Source organism: Magnolia sinica, chromosome 9 (genome assembly GCF_029962835.1).
Source record: "Magnolia sinica isolate HGM2019 chromosome 9, MsV1, whole genome shotgun sequence".
In the NCBI taxonomy this organism is placed as follows: domain Eukaryota; kingdom Viridiplantae; phylum Streptophyta; class Magnoliopsida; order Magnoliales; family Magnoliaceae; genus Magnolia; species Magnolia sinica.
Genome location: NC_080581.1, coordinates 47,180,648 through 47,196,726, shown reverse-complemented (window position 1 = coordinate 47,196,726; position 16,079 = coordinate 47,180,648). Strand labels below are relative to the sequence as shown.

Genomic DNA, 16,079 nt, shown 5'->3' with positions numbered 1-16,079 from the left:
ATTGCTTCTGTTTCCATACATGTCTTCTTACATTTATAAATTATATGAATATACTTGCATCAGTTCAATTAGACAAGGCATATATTAGAACTTCATACAAAGGAAACCCCTATTATGTGCACTTTTTTTGTAATGCCTTGATTTCTAAGTGTGTATTGATGTCTTTTTCAACAATACCAGAAGTTTCATGGAAAAATTCCACCAATTTCCCAATGTTCTCATGTTTCCCAACAACAACGATACAACCGATATATCCTATGCGATAACTGATATGTATCTGTATCCCAAGGGTGTGATACATTACAAGATAATGATATTTAAAACATTGTGCCCAATCCACATCCCCAACGATCTGCCTCTGCCGATGGGAGAATTATTCCATCTTTAGCTTGGCCGACGTCTGGTTCCAAATTTATGGCATTCCCATTGAGTTGTGGAATCAAGAATTCTTGTGCATTATTGGCTCCTGCATTGGGGAAGTTCTAGCTTTCAATCCAAAAACAGAATTTGGTCAGGAGCTCCTCTCAGCTTATCTCCTAATAAGAAGGAGACGACTTGTTTTGATCCCTTCCAATGTTCTGGTAATGATGGAGGTTGATCGAATTGTAGTTCAAGTGTGGTCGGAGGCCTCTGGAGCTAGATATTCTTGCGGTACTCTCGATACTATTGGGTGGAGAGGCACCGGATGGCCTGTACATGGAGGTGTGGCGACACTCGACGAAGATGGAGCACAGATGCTCGCACAAAGCTCCACTCCTCTCGCACAGGTGAGGGACGCATGGCCTCTCATACCATGTATCCCCTCTTCTACTGTCTTAGCCCCAATCCCAACCATTAATCCCCAACCACCTAGCGTCCCCGTCGATCCAGCTTTGATCAGTGCAAATCACAGCTCCTCCACTCCGGCGGACCAGATGTGATGGTGGTTGGGGGATTGTCTCTTGATGGCAAGATAGACCCAGTCTTTGATCAGTTGACACGTGGCCAAGGCAATCCCTCTTTGGATCCATTACCAACAACCGTTGGCAAGGTTTCCCAAACTGATGAAATCATTGGCCCTAGCTTAAGCATGGAAAGCAGGTCTACCTAGCTAGGTGACAAGGTGAGAGAGCCTCTCGATGTTTATGAAGGTGTCTCAAGGCCAATGCATGTTGGGATGAAGTCGCCCGAGTGGGCAAATATTGATTTCTCTCCTAATGGCATTGTTATGGTTGCCAAGCAACCCCTTTCCAAGAGATGCATGGACACTCTCAGCCACCGCTAGATCCTTCCATCACATCCTCTATTTATGTCTCAGACTCGGACATCAATAGTGACTCGATGGGCTCAATGTGTTGCCTATCGTTGCCTCCTTCTGTGACAGATGTCATTGATGGCCATTAGATGGCCTCAATCTGTATCCCTTCGAGCCTCTCAACGCTAACAATGCCTTTGAAGACATTTATTTCCTTGGGATGCATGACCTGCTGCAACCGCCTTCTCAATCAGTGGCTAATGAGAGTATTAATTACCCTTCCTCCCCTAATCCCCTCCTTTTGACACATAGGCGACTATCTTATGACTTGTCAACATAGGTTAGGGACAGCCACTCTTTCCTCCCACGTGTCTCCCCTCTGTCCTTACTCTTTCCCTTTCACCCTTTTTCTACCCCTCCTCAATCCAAATGCCTTCAACACTTATGTCGCCCCTCACCTAACCTTTCCCCCCCTTCAGCAAGAATCGTCTCCCTCTCTTGACCTATGTCTCTCTCCTTTCAACCAACAACCTTCATCTCCAAAGCCTCTTCCACCCATTCCCGAAGGAGCCTCCCCAATGGATAAAAGAGGCATTCATTGAGTTTGAGAAATTTGTGGGAGTCTACTTCAAAGAGCATGACAAAGATTATATCTCTCTCTTTTAGTTTGTTGAGGAGAAGGTGCAAGAGCCACTCTCCAATTTTATATAAAATAAAATAATAATAATAACTTAAAATCTCCCAGAGTTTGGTGGGAGCTAGTTGGTTTGGAGTCCTAAGTCAAATTATGACGTTGGCTCGAAATCCATATCCCGGAAGAAAGGCAATAAAATCTTACAGGTTTCCCAATGAAAATTCTCCCTTGGAATGTTCATGGCCTGAGAAACTGGCGCAAAAAAAAAAAAAGCTCTTGTCAAGGACATCAGTCATAAGTTAAAGGTGCAGACCATTCCCCTCCAAGAAACTAAGCTTCAGTGTGTTAACCAATCAATCGTCGACTCCCTTTGGGGTGTTCCCCGCAAGGTTTGGGTGTCCCCTAATGCAAGAGGCTCTATAGGAGGCATTCTTGTGGCCTACAACACCAGATTTTGATCGAAAGAAGATTCGTTGGTCAGTGCTTTCTCGATTTTTGAAAAGCCCTTCTTCAAGGGTTCAAGTGATTTTTCTTTGTCCTTACAGCCATATAGTAAATCTTCCTTAAGGCACCTTCTCTCGGACGATCTTAACACAATTAATTAGTCTCAAGTGGTCCCTCCCTTGGTGCCTCGAACGAGATTTCAATGTCATTTGCTTCTCTTTCAAGAAGTCTTATAGCAGTCATATCTCTAAACACACGAAGATGTTCTCTAGATGAATCGGCGGTCATGACCTTATCAACCTCCCTCTCCTTGATGTTAAATAGACCTAGTCGAACGGTCAATCCTCCCAATCCTATCCCGTCTCAACAAATTTTTCATCTCTCCTGATTGGTTGGAAGCCTTTTCTTCAGTCTCCCAACGTGATCTTCTCCAACCTACCTTTGACCACTATCGATCCTCTTGGATTCTGTCGAGGAGAGTTGGGGTCTCAAGTTTTTTAGATCGAGCTCCTATGGAGTCCTCAGACAACATCGAAGCTGACATGAACTGCTCCCTCTCGACCATTCAACTCCTGGATGTGAAAGAAGAATCCGACATGCTTTCTCACAAGCAGAAAGCCTCAAGGAGGGCTCTCCTAGCTAAGTACTCCAACAAAGTCACGCGAGAAGAAATCAAGTGGAGACATCAATCGTATGCTCTGTGCATGGTGTCTCGTAAAGGCGTTACGTAAAGGTAACGGTGGCAACCGTTACATGTTACGGGGTCATAACGGCCGTAACAACCGTTATGGAAAAAAATGACCTATAATTACCGTTAACGGCACGTTACATATACTATAAAGGCCATAATAGCCTTGTAATGGTCTATTACAGGACATACAGGTTTTTCATACTTTTTAATCAACATTACGAGGTAAATACACATTTTTCGAGGGTTTTTTAAATTAAAAAATAAAAAAGAGAGACCATAACGGCCGTTATAGGGCTGTAACAGCCATTATGCCCCGTATCGTAAAGGTAATGGTGGTGTCCATTACGGCCACCGTTACTGTTACGAAACACCTTGGCTCTGTGGCTCAAAGCAAGAGACAAGAAAACCCATTTCTTCCACAATATAGCTAGTGCTAGGGCCCGATCCAACAAGAGAATAAGCGTCACTATTAAATATTAATGGCGGTAAGGTGGATGACAAGCAGTAAGTTTGCGATCATAAAGCTTTTTTCTATAGTAAGTTGCTTTCTACCGAAGACTAATCTTGGCCTAAGTTGGACAATTTAGACTTTCCTCATATCTCTGTTGAGGAATCCTCTGCTCTTGAATTTCCTTTCCCCAAAGAGGAAATAAAAATTTTAGTGTGCTCCTTTAGTAGAGACAAATCTCCAAGTCTAGATGGGTTTCCTTCAGCTTTCTTTCAAGTATTCTAAGATTTGCTTAAAAAGGATTTAATGGATTTCCTCGCTGAATTCTACTCTTCTGGCTAGATCTCTCGGACCATGGGTGCTCCCTTCATTGCTCTTATCCCAAAAATTGAAGGAGCAGCACATCCTAAGGATTTCCGACCTATTAGCCTTCTGAGAGGTCCCTACAAGATTCTAGCCAAAGTCCTTACCTTCCATCTCTGTCTGGTTCTCTCTAAGGTGATCTTTGATGCTCAAGGAGCCTTTGTGGCCAACCAGCAAATCCTTTGTTGTGTCCTTACTCCTTATAGCTCGTGAATGCATTGACTCCCATCATCGGGAAGGGAGGAGTGGTATTGTCTACAAGCTTGATGTTGAAAAGGCATTTGATCATATCAACTGGGACTACTTGGATAATAAGCTAGGTCGTCTTGGCTTCAGCTTGAGATGGTGCAACCGGATTAAATTTGTATCTCCTAGTGCTTTATTTCTTTGTCCTTGTCAATGGCTCTCCCAAAGGCTTCTTCAAGTCTTCCAGAGGCTTTAAGCAGGGGACCCACTATCTCCCTTTTTCTATTTGTCATCATTGTTGAAGGCCTTAGTAAGATGCTAGGAAAAGGAGAGGTGGCCAGTCTCGTTAGTGGGTTTAAGGTGGCCTATTCCGCCCCCTCTATCCCCCACATTCAATTTGCCGATGACGCGCACCTCTTTTGTGATGCCTTGGAGGCTACAGTTATAAACCTCAAAAAGATTGTGAGTTATTTTGAGGCCATATCTGGTCTCAATATCAATCTTTCAATAAGTGAGATGTTGGGAATTAACCTTTCGCCCTCTAGTCTTTTCCGTTTAGCCGAGGTCTTTGGGTGTAAGTCAACCTTTTTTCCATCCTCATACCTAGGGCTTTTGCTCTGTATCGGCAAGCCGGCTAAGCACTAGTGGGAATTGATTATTGGTAGAGTCGAGCGGAAGTTGTACCATTGGAAAAGTTTGTACTTGCCCCTAGGTGATCGCCTAACCCTCATTAAAGCAGCCCTCTCTAATCTCCCCTCCTATTTTGTCTCCCTTTATCAATGGCCGAGGTCCATTCTCCTTAGGCTCGAAATGCTCAAATGGGACTTTCTTTGGAAAGGGAATTTCAATGGGCACAAATTCCACCTTCTCAGCTAGCTTGAGGTTTGCAAGCCCTACTTGGAAGCGGGTGCGGGTATTCAAGACTCAGTTGTCTCCACCGCCCTTTTAGGTAAATGGATTTGGAGTTTTGGGTTGGAAGCTGGTAACTGGTGGGGAGAGATTATTGCTTACAAGAATGGCCTTGAGGCTAAAGTTTGGTTTTCTAAACCTTCATCTCTCTAAAGAGCCTCACGTGTGGAAGGGCATTGCCACCTTTAAGCCTCTCATGTCGGATGGTTTCTCCTTTGCCCTTGGAGACGAAACGCATATCCGTTTCTGGTTGGATCGTTGGATAACTGATAGGACTCTCCTATCTCTTTTCCCCAGCTTGGCCAGAGTGGCTTCCAATCAATCCATTTCTATTGCTAACTAGTTCTCTAATGAAGGGTTTGGGGTCTGGGGTCCTCCTTGCAAGCGATCTTTGTCTAGTCAAGAGTTGGATGATTTTCTGAATCTTTTGAAGTTGTTGTGGCATTCAGCCATCTCTAGGGGTCAAAGATTCTTTAGTTTGATCTTTTAATTGTTCCGGTAGGTTCTCCTCGGGCTCACTGTTCAGGCTGCTTGGGAGCCATCTCTCCATGGAGAAGCAAGACTTTCCCTCCATCTGGTTGTACAAAGCTCCCCCTAAAGTGGTTGCATTTGTCTGGCTTCTTACTAGAGGAAAAAGGTTCACAGTTGACAATATACAACACAGAGGATTGATGCTTCCCAATGTTTGTTTGCTTTGCCTTGAAGACGCGGAGTCCATCAATCATCTTTTCCTTCACTGCTCCTTCGTTGGTTTTCGATCTCCCTGAGTCATGCCACAAGCTCCTTCAAATCTGCTCTTAGCTTCCCACAGTGGTGGTGTCAGCAAATATCTCAAATCCATGTGGTGCATGGCTATCATGGCTGTCCTCTTTGGGTTATCTAGAAGGAAAGGCATAGCCACTTCTTTAAAAATCATTCCTCCTCAATCTCCAAGGTGGTGGAGTTGATCTCTCGTGATGTGGTGGAGTATTTGCTTTGCCTCCAGATTTCTGTCTGTGATTCTTTCTTCCCTAGGCTTGTAAAGTTCCAAGCTTCTCCAGAAGCTTGGCCTTGAGTTGTTTTGTCTATCTTGTGTTATATAGTTTTGCTCAGTTATTCTTTTCTTTTCTTTTCTTTCTTGTTTCCCCCTTTTTTGCATCTGTTGTAAGTTTTCTTTTTGTTTTGTTTTGTTTATGTTTGCTTCCTGTTTGCCTTTGGCTTTTGAATAAATTTTGCAATCTTCGAAAAAAAAGATGAGTTCCATCAAGTATCACATAAACACATTTCAGGCAGTAATTGATTTGAATGGGAGTCTTTAAGTTACTCCAACTGTCAAGTTATGATTCAATAAAATACATACATCTTTTGAGGAAGGGATGCAATGGGCATTTTTGCAACTTGAAAGCATGAGATATCAAATTGATCAAAATCAAAATGATAAATACATAGTAAATGTTCCATATAAATATGTAAAGGCAATTTCGGAAAGACGTGACTGGAATACTAGGGTGTCAAGTAAGATGACCACCATACACCAAAAAGATGAAAACATGGCACGCATGCATTCACCTATCATGGCATCAACATTACAACCAGAGAACCAAGAAATCTCCAGTTCATTTTTATGCAACAAGTAGCAATAGTAACAGTAGCAAAGACAGTATAAACAGGATAATATCTAAATCCCAAATGAGTTCATTAGGCTTCTTCTTATGGAGTATTTGAGAAAAGATTACATTTTCTTCTTTGAGTACATAACAGCGCTCAGTCCAAATTAGCAGAAGCTTTGTTCAAATCAGGGCTCCACACACCTTGAGGATTAGAAAGTTGGTGCCATCATCAACAAAAATAAGGAAGAAGAAGAAGAAGAAACAATGCTCGGCAGATTTAGCAGAGCTTTCGGTCAGGTTAGGATTCCATGCAGGTGGGTACTGCCTTCCCACAGAGGATTGATTTGTTGGCCCCATCATTGATAGGCCATGCTCCAGAAAGGTGTCCCAACAGAAAATCCTAGGGACATGATCATCATGCAGCAAGCAGATTGTTAAAATGAAAAAGTCCACCGATCATATGGCTGGAATTGTTCTACGGGGTATAAACTTTTTTGCTCACTGTCCATCCATGGTAGGGCCAACCAGATGAATGGTCTGGATCAAGGTAAAATGGCCTAAATTGTACAGGATGCTTTCTGAAAATGAACAACCACTAATTCAGTCATGGCATGGTACACTTCATACCGTGCAGCTTTCCCTATCTTATTCTTCTTCTTCTTCTTCCTCTTCTTCTTCTTCTTTCAATTCATTGTGAAGATGAAAATGAAGGGGAAAAAAAAAAACAAGAAGAAGAAGCAAACCTCCAAAATTTCATGAGTCCTCTTCATGTTCATCCTGCACAGGTCATCACACTTGATCTTAACGAGCTCGGACCTTCGCCAGCGCTCATGAATCCCATTCAAAATCCCTTCAGTGATTCCTGCCTTGCCAACCTTCAGCTTCTTATCCAGACGGATCCCCACGCTTCTAAGCCTCTTCAGCTCTTCTTCTGCTATCGTCAGCTCTGCAACCGATGGTGGGACCGACGCCCTACCCTTCTTCTTCTGCCTCTGCTTCTGCTTCTCCTTCTCCTTCTCCAACTCCTTCCTCCTCATCATCTCGTGGAATCTGGTAATGGTGGGGCCGGACCCGGGTTCTGGTACCGGGCTTTCGGGGGTGCTCCAGCTGGTGTCAATGGTATGGCCCACCCGGTGTTTAGGCAGCTGATGGGAAGGTGGGAGGAAGATGACACCGGCTGAGCCGTTGCGCATTTCTCTATGTTCCGTATCATCATCTAAATACCCGAGGCTGCGGAGCTTTTCGGCTATCCTTTGGATGGCAGTTTTTGGCACAGTTTCAGTGTCGCCAGCAGCTGCAGATGAGTGGCAGGGAATGATGGATTTACAAGGATTGGAGGAGTTTTTATAGCAGCAGAGAGATGGTGCTGAGGATGGGAGTGATTGTAAGGTTTTCGAACAAAACAAGGTAGAGATAGGTTGGTGGTGATAGAATGCTAGCAACATTTTTAGAGGAAAAAAAAAAAACCAAAGACAGTTGGATATTTTTGACCTATAGAGCAGGATATAAGACTCAGTCATCTCATACTCAATCACTCCTCTGGCTGCGTATGACGACGCCACGCTATATGTTGACTCGACTAGAGCCTCTACAGAGTCCCAACTCCCAACATCATATCGTTGACCAATCCTCGCCTCTGGTTGGTGGACACTTGATTGTGCAAACAGACCGTTTGATATTTTTCATTCTCAACCTCCCATTAAATGTCCACCAATCCTGTGGTTAAATAATCAAGTGAATTTATTTTTTTTTACCTTTTTGTTCATGATATGCATTTAGGCTAGGAACTATAATTTAGGCAGTTTAATTTGAATTACATGGTAAGTAATATATTTGTGCGTACGTTTTATGGGACAGAATAATGGGTAGTTAATTAAGGAGTCGTTTGGCACCAAGGATCTGGGTGGATTGGGGGGGGTATTCGAAAGGATGGATTAGTGGGCGTTCCAAATTGAGGGCATGTCAAATGTGTTTTGCAATCCCTCCCCTTTGTTTGGATTTTCGATCTTTTAATTCTTTTTTTAACTCATCTTTATAGGCAGGAGACTCACATGTGTAACATATATGTCATTAGGCTATTAATATATTGAGCATGTGGCCATTGATGATATCTCTAAAAAATTTATATTGTCAACTGAATCACTAAAATTATTTCAACAGCATGATACGAGTAATTCAAACATTATCCATATAAATCAACGTTTAAAAATCATTGCTTAGCCACTCAGTTGTGGTTCTATACTTAAGGCCCTACTCGAGGCTTGGAATTTCATCATTTTCATTCAAAGTATATGTTTCAATATACTTATTACAATCATTGTATCAAACATTACATAAATATACTAATTAAGGACCCTTAAGTTGATTTAATAATTAAATTTAAATTGCTATAAAAATACTATATAATTTAAGTGCATGGCTACTTTTGGATAACAGTAGACTCTGAATAAATGGTACCAAACACAATCAGAGAAATCCAAATCCATGGTATTCCGAATCAAGGGAATTTCTAATTTGATCATTCCAAATCCACGATGTCAAACGAGGACAGGGCTAACATGCACATAGGACAAGTGTACCTAAAAGTAGACGTGAAGTTAAATGAGTGACAAGATACGGAAGAATAAAGGGCGTTTTCCTTAGGGAATGTTTGGATGAGAGTAAATGGAGGTAAATGGAAGGAATTAAGAGTAAATTAAGGTAAACAACATTTGAGGTGTGTTTGGACGGGAATAAATGAGTGAAAATGAAATGAAATGAAATGAGAGCAAATGGCCTAGAAATACAATCCTCTTTATGTGAGAGGATTTGGAGAAATAGGATTTGGAAATAAATGGGGCTGAAATATCCTTTTTAGCTCCCTTGAATCGCACAAGTAAACAAAGTATCGCTACACACATGTTTGTCATACATAGGAAATGCCGATGATACTCCATGACACTTCAATTATCAGCTACATCACTAAAATCACACCAACGTATGATCCAAATTGTTTAAAGGTTGGCCATGTATATAGATGGTTAAAATATGTTAGGAAGTCGCTTGTTTGTGATCCTTATATTTGTAGCCTACTCGGAGGCTCAAATTTTCCTATTTTTGTTAAAGTATATAGGGATTTTTACCCTAAAAATCCTTAAAGATGCTGATTTTTTGAAAAAAGTTATTCTAGCTTTAGTATTTTGAACCAACAAATGAAGGTAAAAATACAGATTTTCCAAGAAAAGTAATTTACAGAAGTATGTTTTCAAACCAACTAATGAAGGTAAAAAGACTCCGTTATCCTTTTTCACAAAAATGGGAAGATACATCGAGAAGTAAAGAAATTAAAAGGTATGCACACGCATGTGCAATAAAGCTCTTGTATGCACCACACATGTATCGGCACAAAATCTAATCCATCAATCAGGTTATTCCGATCTTCTACATATTTTCCTATAAGGAAAAGCTAGTTCAATCAATACCTATGCCACAGAATTGGAAACAGGTGGATGGATTGGAAATTTTTCATCCATAAATTGTTATAGCAAATTGTAGCTCACCTGATTAGTTGATCAATCTAATTCTTGGCTAGGGAATTATTATAGTGGTTCCATTTCTAATAAATGGATTGGATCAAAAACCTATCAAGCCATGTGGTCAGGGTCCCACCCAAATCACTGGTTCCCAATATAGCAGTTGGCTCGATTTTGCTAAGTTTAACAAGGACATGGATTCCCTACAAAAGGCCCTCACATGAACTTCCTATGGCGAGAAGCTAGGTGGGACTCACCATGATATTTGTCGGAAATCCACCCCGTCCATCCATTTTTCCAGATCATATTGGGACATGGGCTTAAAAAGATGCAAATCCAAAACTCAAGTAGGCAACATAGCAGGAAATGTGGGTAGGTAAATGCCTACAGTTAAAACCTCTCCGGGGTCCACTATGATGTTTATATGCCATCCATACCATTCATAAGGTTATTCCTAGTGGGATGAACTAAAAACACAATTTATCATGATCCAAAACTTCTATAGCCCTACAAATGTTTCAATGATGGATGTTCAATCCTCAGTCGTGTGGCCCCCTTGAGTTTGATTTGCGACATTTTTAGGCCCACGTCCTAACATGATCTCGTGGACGCTGGATCCCAGGAGGGGGGATTGGCTCACTTTCCATGGGTTGCCTCGCTCAAGGGTTTTCTTGGGGTTTAAGATGGTGTTACGTTTAACCAGAGTCGCCACTAACCAATTACTTTGATTCTACAATTGGTTAGTCCCTATAGAAAGGCTTAGGATTGAGAATCTGAAGATCTTTAACCCTAAGGTGACTCTTGAGTTTGCGTTTCAAAGATTATGAGTAAGGGACTCGATTACAAAGAGAGAAGGTGTTAGGCACCCACTCTACTTATACAGATGTACAATCTCTACTTCACAAGATCTGACTAATTTCTAAGGAGTAAGATTAATTCTTACACAAAAGATGTAAATGTAATGCAATGATAATGATGGGTAGTCAACACGATTTGTGATTGACAAGATCCAATTATATCAGCAAGCCATGAAGCATATGTTCGAATTGACTGAGTGTAGGGTACAAAGTCCGTAGAAATGTGATGTGTAGGATGCTCAATGCTATGTTGACGCTTATGTAAAAATGACAGTTAACTAGCTAGGTTTTTAAGGGGTAGCCTCTAATTATATCGGCAAGCCACAGAGCATACGTCTGCCAATTAAATATAAGAAAACGATGAAATGCAATGTAGTAATGATATAATTGAGGAGTAAGGGGTTGAGAAGGAAATGCGTGTTGCACAATGTTAATACTCAGACTTATATGAAATTGATTGAAGCTTGAATGGTTGGATGGATGGTAGTATCACAAAGGCTATATCGAGTAGCTCAGATTTGAACTTAGGTGGCTCAGGAGACTCGGATTTTGGCTAAGCTAGGTTGGACCAGAGCTAGACTCTCACTCTCCTTGGTGGAGGGATGGTTGGATGGCTAAGGCCCTATGTAACGACCTTGGAATTTTTGTGCTTATCTTTCCTTAAGTAGTTGTTTTGGGGTAATTAGCGCTTTACTCGATTGCTTGTGAAATCCGCATCAATCACTTTAAATTGTATCTGCATGGCTCTAAACGTGTAGATTAGTGAGCGCTACGTTACTCTGAAATCTGGGATCCATCGCTAAATCCAGTTGTTCTGGGAAATTTTTGGAAGATCTGGATCGGATCTGGACCGCGCGTCGAAAGTCCGATAGCGATGATCTTAGGCTGTTGCGGTCACCGAGTTGGGCTTGATCTTCACCTCGAAAATCAAGTCGATCTGATGTTCTGGGTCGATTTGATTGAGCTCGGAGTGAAGAGTGTGAGAACGGTTGGAATTTATTAAGCTTTTATTGAAATCTGAGTCGTGTCGCTTGCGCGACGATTTTAAGCATTCTGACCGTTGGATTCTGACCCAATTTCACCCTCTGATCAGGATAGTTGGCCCAGGCATATCCTAGTGCTTGTGGACCTGATCGAGTTTCCGTGACCGTTGAATTGAGTGTGGTCCGCCACGGCTGATCTGAAGAGCCGGTCGGTATGAAATCTCAGCTTGACCTAGATCCATGGTCAATGAGCTTAAGTCCGACCTTTCGTGGTTATAGGCCCACCAGAAGTGCTTCGTTGGATCGAGAAAGGCTTACTTTGGTTATAACCTAAGTATACCTTGACCCTGGGGTTATTTCCATCATTTTAAGGCCTATATATAGTCCTTAAACCCTAGCTCTCATTTCCATACGAATTTTCTCTAATCCTAGCTTGGAAAGAGAGTGGAAAAGAGAGAGTTAGTGAGAGAGATTAGTTGGTGAATCATTTTAATTCTTCCTTGTTCTTCTTCATCTTCGAACCTTCACTTTGAATCGTTCTTCTGACGATTCTGAGTTCCTTTGGGGTAAGTTAACCTAACCCTAACCTGTGTTAGAGCTTAGACTAGACTTGGTGTTGTTGTATCTCATTTCTATCCTTATTTTAGGGTATTCTAGCGCCGTTGACGAAGACAACTCGTCTAAATCAGCTCGGCGGTTCTTTCTTCGCTTAAGGTGCGGACTTTAAGTGTATAGGTTATGGTTTTCAAGGCTTTCAATCCCAGTCAGTGATTTATTCTTGTTATGGATGAGATTTCACATGCCAAATGTCGTGTTTACATTGCTTTTCTGATATGCTTGTGCTATATTGAGATTTGTGTATTCTATGTGTATTTATAAAGTACCGTATACGTATAAAATATGCACTTATGTTTGCCATGATTAATTGTCGTGTATGTATGCTAGATGCATGTATGACAACTCCTTGATAAAAGGAATTGTCTAAGTGTATGTATTTCAACATGCGTCATGTATGTTGCTCCACGTATGCTAAGTGTTTGTAGAAATGCATGAATGATCTAAAGTGTAACTGATTACACTAAATGCGGGCGTTGAGAAGTGATTCTCAATACTCCTTTGGATGCGCATGTTTTCCTTTATGCAGTTACATTCCAAGTTATTTAAATTCAAGCATCTCCTATGCTTACATTTATCTTAAGTTGATATTCTTCAGATGCGTTTGTGCCATGATTTGAGTTATTGTTCCATTACTATTTTACATTCCATATGAATATCTGTAGTAGTGTAGGATATTTGGGACTATGCCTTAGTCCAGGAAATCGGTAATTGACCCTTTGAATCGTGGTTGAGATTGCTTTCGCCACGTAAGACGTATTAGACGAACCCGAGCCGTATTAGAGTTGGCGGCAGTGGTTTGGCCACGCGGAGTGTTTGCGCACTCTATGTCGTTCAATTCAACGTGCGCTCGTGCTAGTCGAGTTCGTCAAGTAACCCAATTGTCCGATGTATGTTAACCATGTATGGACGCTACTGCTTGAATCTAGGGTACCGAACTTACCAGTGAAATCCTAATAACCATGGTACCTGATCCGCTAAAACTCATGAGCCGGACATGGTGGTATGGGACACCGTGGTCGAGCTGTCGGCCTACGCTGCGGTGACGAGCCTCCCCGTAGTGACCAGTGAGCAACTTAACTCGTGAGCCGATTATGGTGATATGGGACACTATATTCGTGCTGTCGGCCTACATTGATTGGTGACGAGCCCTTTGTAGTGACCTCGAGCATACCTGGATACCGCAAGGAGGTGACGAGCCGATCTGTGGTAGTAAGGGCATGAAAGGCGTGCATTGATTGGTGACGAGCCCTTTGCTACGACCTCAACTATATGATCGTATGAGATATCTAGGATTGACGACCCTAGTATGGATCACTGTTTGGATGGTGATATGAGGAAGGTATCTTAGCTTCCCAATCCTGTTGTGTGAAATGGACTAATAACAACTTGGTAATCATATCCATGCACCGCATTTGCATGTGCTTTGTAGATGTGGTGCACTTTGAGGCGATGTCATGCGTAATGTAAGATGAAGACGCTGAGGGTGTACGCGTGAGGGCACGCATCATATTGCATTCATCCTTGCATTAACAAGAGTACTTAGGATTTAATTACTTATCCTGCTTTATCATTACTGTTTGATTGAACTGATAACATGTTAACCAGTGCCTTATTGTTCTACTGAGTTGATCACTCACTTCCACGTTTCTGGGGCGGTGTTACACACCCACCAGACTCTGTCTTAGGCCCTGATGTTGCAGATGTGGATGCGACGTCTGAGGCAGAGCGGGAGTATGAGGCTGCCTTCTCCTTTATGCAGTTTTCAGACGGGTTCTAGCGAGCCTCGGTCTGATGCGTGGGATTTCTGGGATATTTCTGGGGACTGAAATGATGTAATTTGATACTTATAATTTTGTTAAATAACACTTTTACACGATCTGGTTGTATATGTAATTCAGGGATTTACACTTGTACACATATTTTACTATAAGTCTTCCGCTTGCTTTATTCACTTATCCCTGAATCATATCTGTGTTTTGGCTTAATCTATTCCATGTTTTATGCACTAATACAGTCAATATACATTCATCATTAAATATGTTGCATAAGTGATGTTTTGGAACTCGGGAGCTGAGTTATGTTCGACCCCCGAATTTCAGGGCGTTACACCCTAAGGGATAAGGAGGCTTCTGAATGCCCTTTGAATCTACTGGATGCTTGAGGATCCTTGAGGATGCTTGAAATGAGAAGGGGAGGGACTATTTATATCCTTTAAACTCAGTTTTCTTATAATTCCTGCAAAATCTAAGGGAAGATGGTGGTTGGAGGGTTGGGATTGGAAATTGCCACATGGCATCATTTCATGGGTTGGATGAGGTGGTGAAAGGGTAATTTTGGATAAGGAGATGGACATTAGAGTAAATACACATTAGTCATACACTTAAAATTGATTAAACCCAAGAGTTGACAACCTCAAGTGTAGGGTTGTGATGTAGTAATAACTCGACGAGACCAAGGTTGACTCCTTAGGGAATGGGGAACATGACCTAGAACTAGTCTAATAGTAAATATTTGTTTGGGTTTTCAATCGAGCGAAGTAAAAAATTATTATTTTTTAACAATAAAAATAAAAGACCAAGGATCCGTGAATCCACTTATAGCAATCACAATATCTTGTTCATTGATTCAATATATAACTCAATTGGAATCTGAAATGGCCAAGCTATATGTCCTACAGGGGGGGTGAATAGGACTATGCCAAATTAAATTTAAATACTGCGGAATATGAAACAAAGAATAGATAGCACTATACACTAATCATAGTATAGGAATGGAAGGCAACATAAAATAGAGAAATAGAAACAAAAATTGTTCTAAAGACAACCTTACACTAAAAACCAAAGTTTATGGTAGGACAACCTTATTTCTAGAACAAATAGACAAACTGAAGCTTAACGTAATAAAGAGAGGAAAAATATAATGCTGAAATATAAATCTAAATTATTACAACATTCCCCAGTGAGCTTGAAATGTAAAATTTACAACATTCTCATCCACACATACATTCCACAATTCTGAATGATAAAAGATAGGAAATATAAATCACGCATCCACAACATAAAGAATTATAGTGGTTCGCCTGTGTGTTCACCAATTGTTGAACAACAGCCATATAGAATGCTAATCCACTCCTAATATCCTCACACAGGGGATATTAGCATTCACCATCAAATAGGTTTTCACAGGTTCACCCAAAACCTTCAAAATTGTGTCTTTTTCAAAGGGCTTACACAATTCAAAAACCCTCACTTCTGAGTTTTCTGGCTCTCCTCAGATAACCAACAACTTTGAGATTTTTCAGGCTTAACCTCAAATAAAACTAAACAATGTGAATTACACAAATTGTAAAATACCTGATTTTCTCCTTCGTTGTAGCAGCCCAGAAGAACCAAGTCGGAGTAGAGATTTGAATGTCAAAGTTTAATGTCCAATACTCACTTTATAATGGTTCTAGGTTCTAATAGATTTTAAATTAAAACAAAAGAGCTAGCTCTAATTGATTTTGATTCTAAAAAAAGGAAAACAACAATTCCTCTTTTCAGATTAGATTGGAATGCAAGAAGCAAAATCAATTAACAAAGTTAAAGAAAAAGAATATTAAATATGCACAC

General features: G+C 41.1%; 1 protein-coding gene across 5 annotated transcripts in view; it reads right to left on the bottom strand.

Annotated features, from left to right (window-relative positions):
- The window catches only part of LOC131255410 (CRM-domain containing factor CFM2, chloroplastic), a 68,527-nt gene extending 60,539 nt beyond the window's left edge, over nucleotides 1-7,988 (bottom strand). For 3 of the 5 annotated variants that reach the window (XM_058256117.1, XM_058256118.1, XM_058256120.1), the window contains exon 1: nucleotides 7,242-7,985. In XM_058256117.1, the coding sequence (XP_058112100.1) occupies nucleotides 7,242-7,943 (702 nt within the window). In that variant the 5' untranslated portion in view covers nucleotides 7,944-7,985. Of the gene's footprint in view, nucleotides 1-7,241 lie in introns of all 5 variants that reach the window. The other 2 variants (XM_058256121.1, XM_058256116.1) reach the window with 2 other exon arrangements.
- Nucleotides 7,989-16,079: the final 8,091 nt, after the last annotated feature.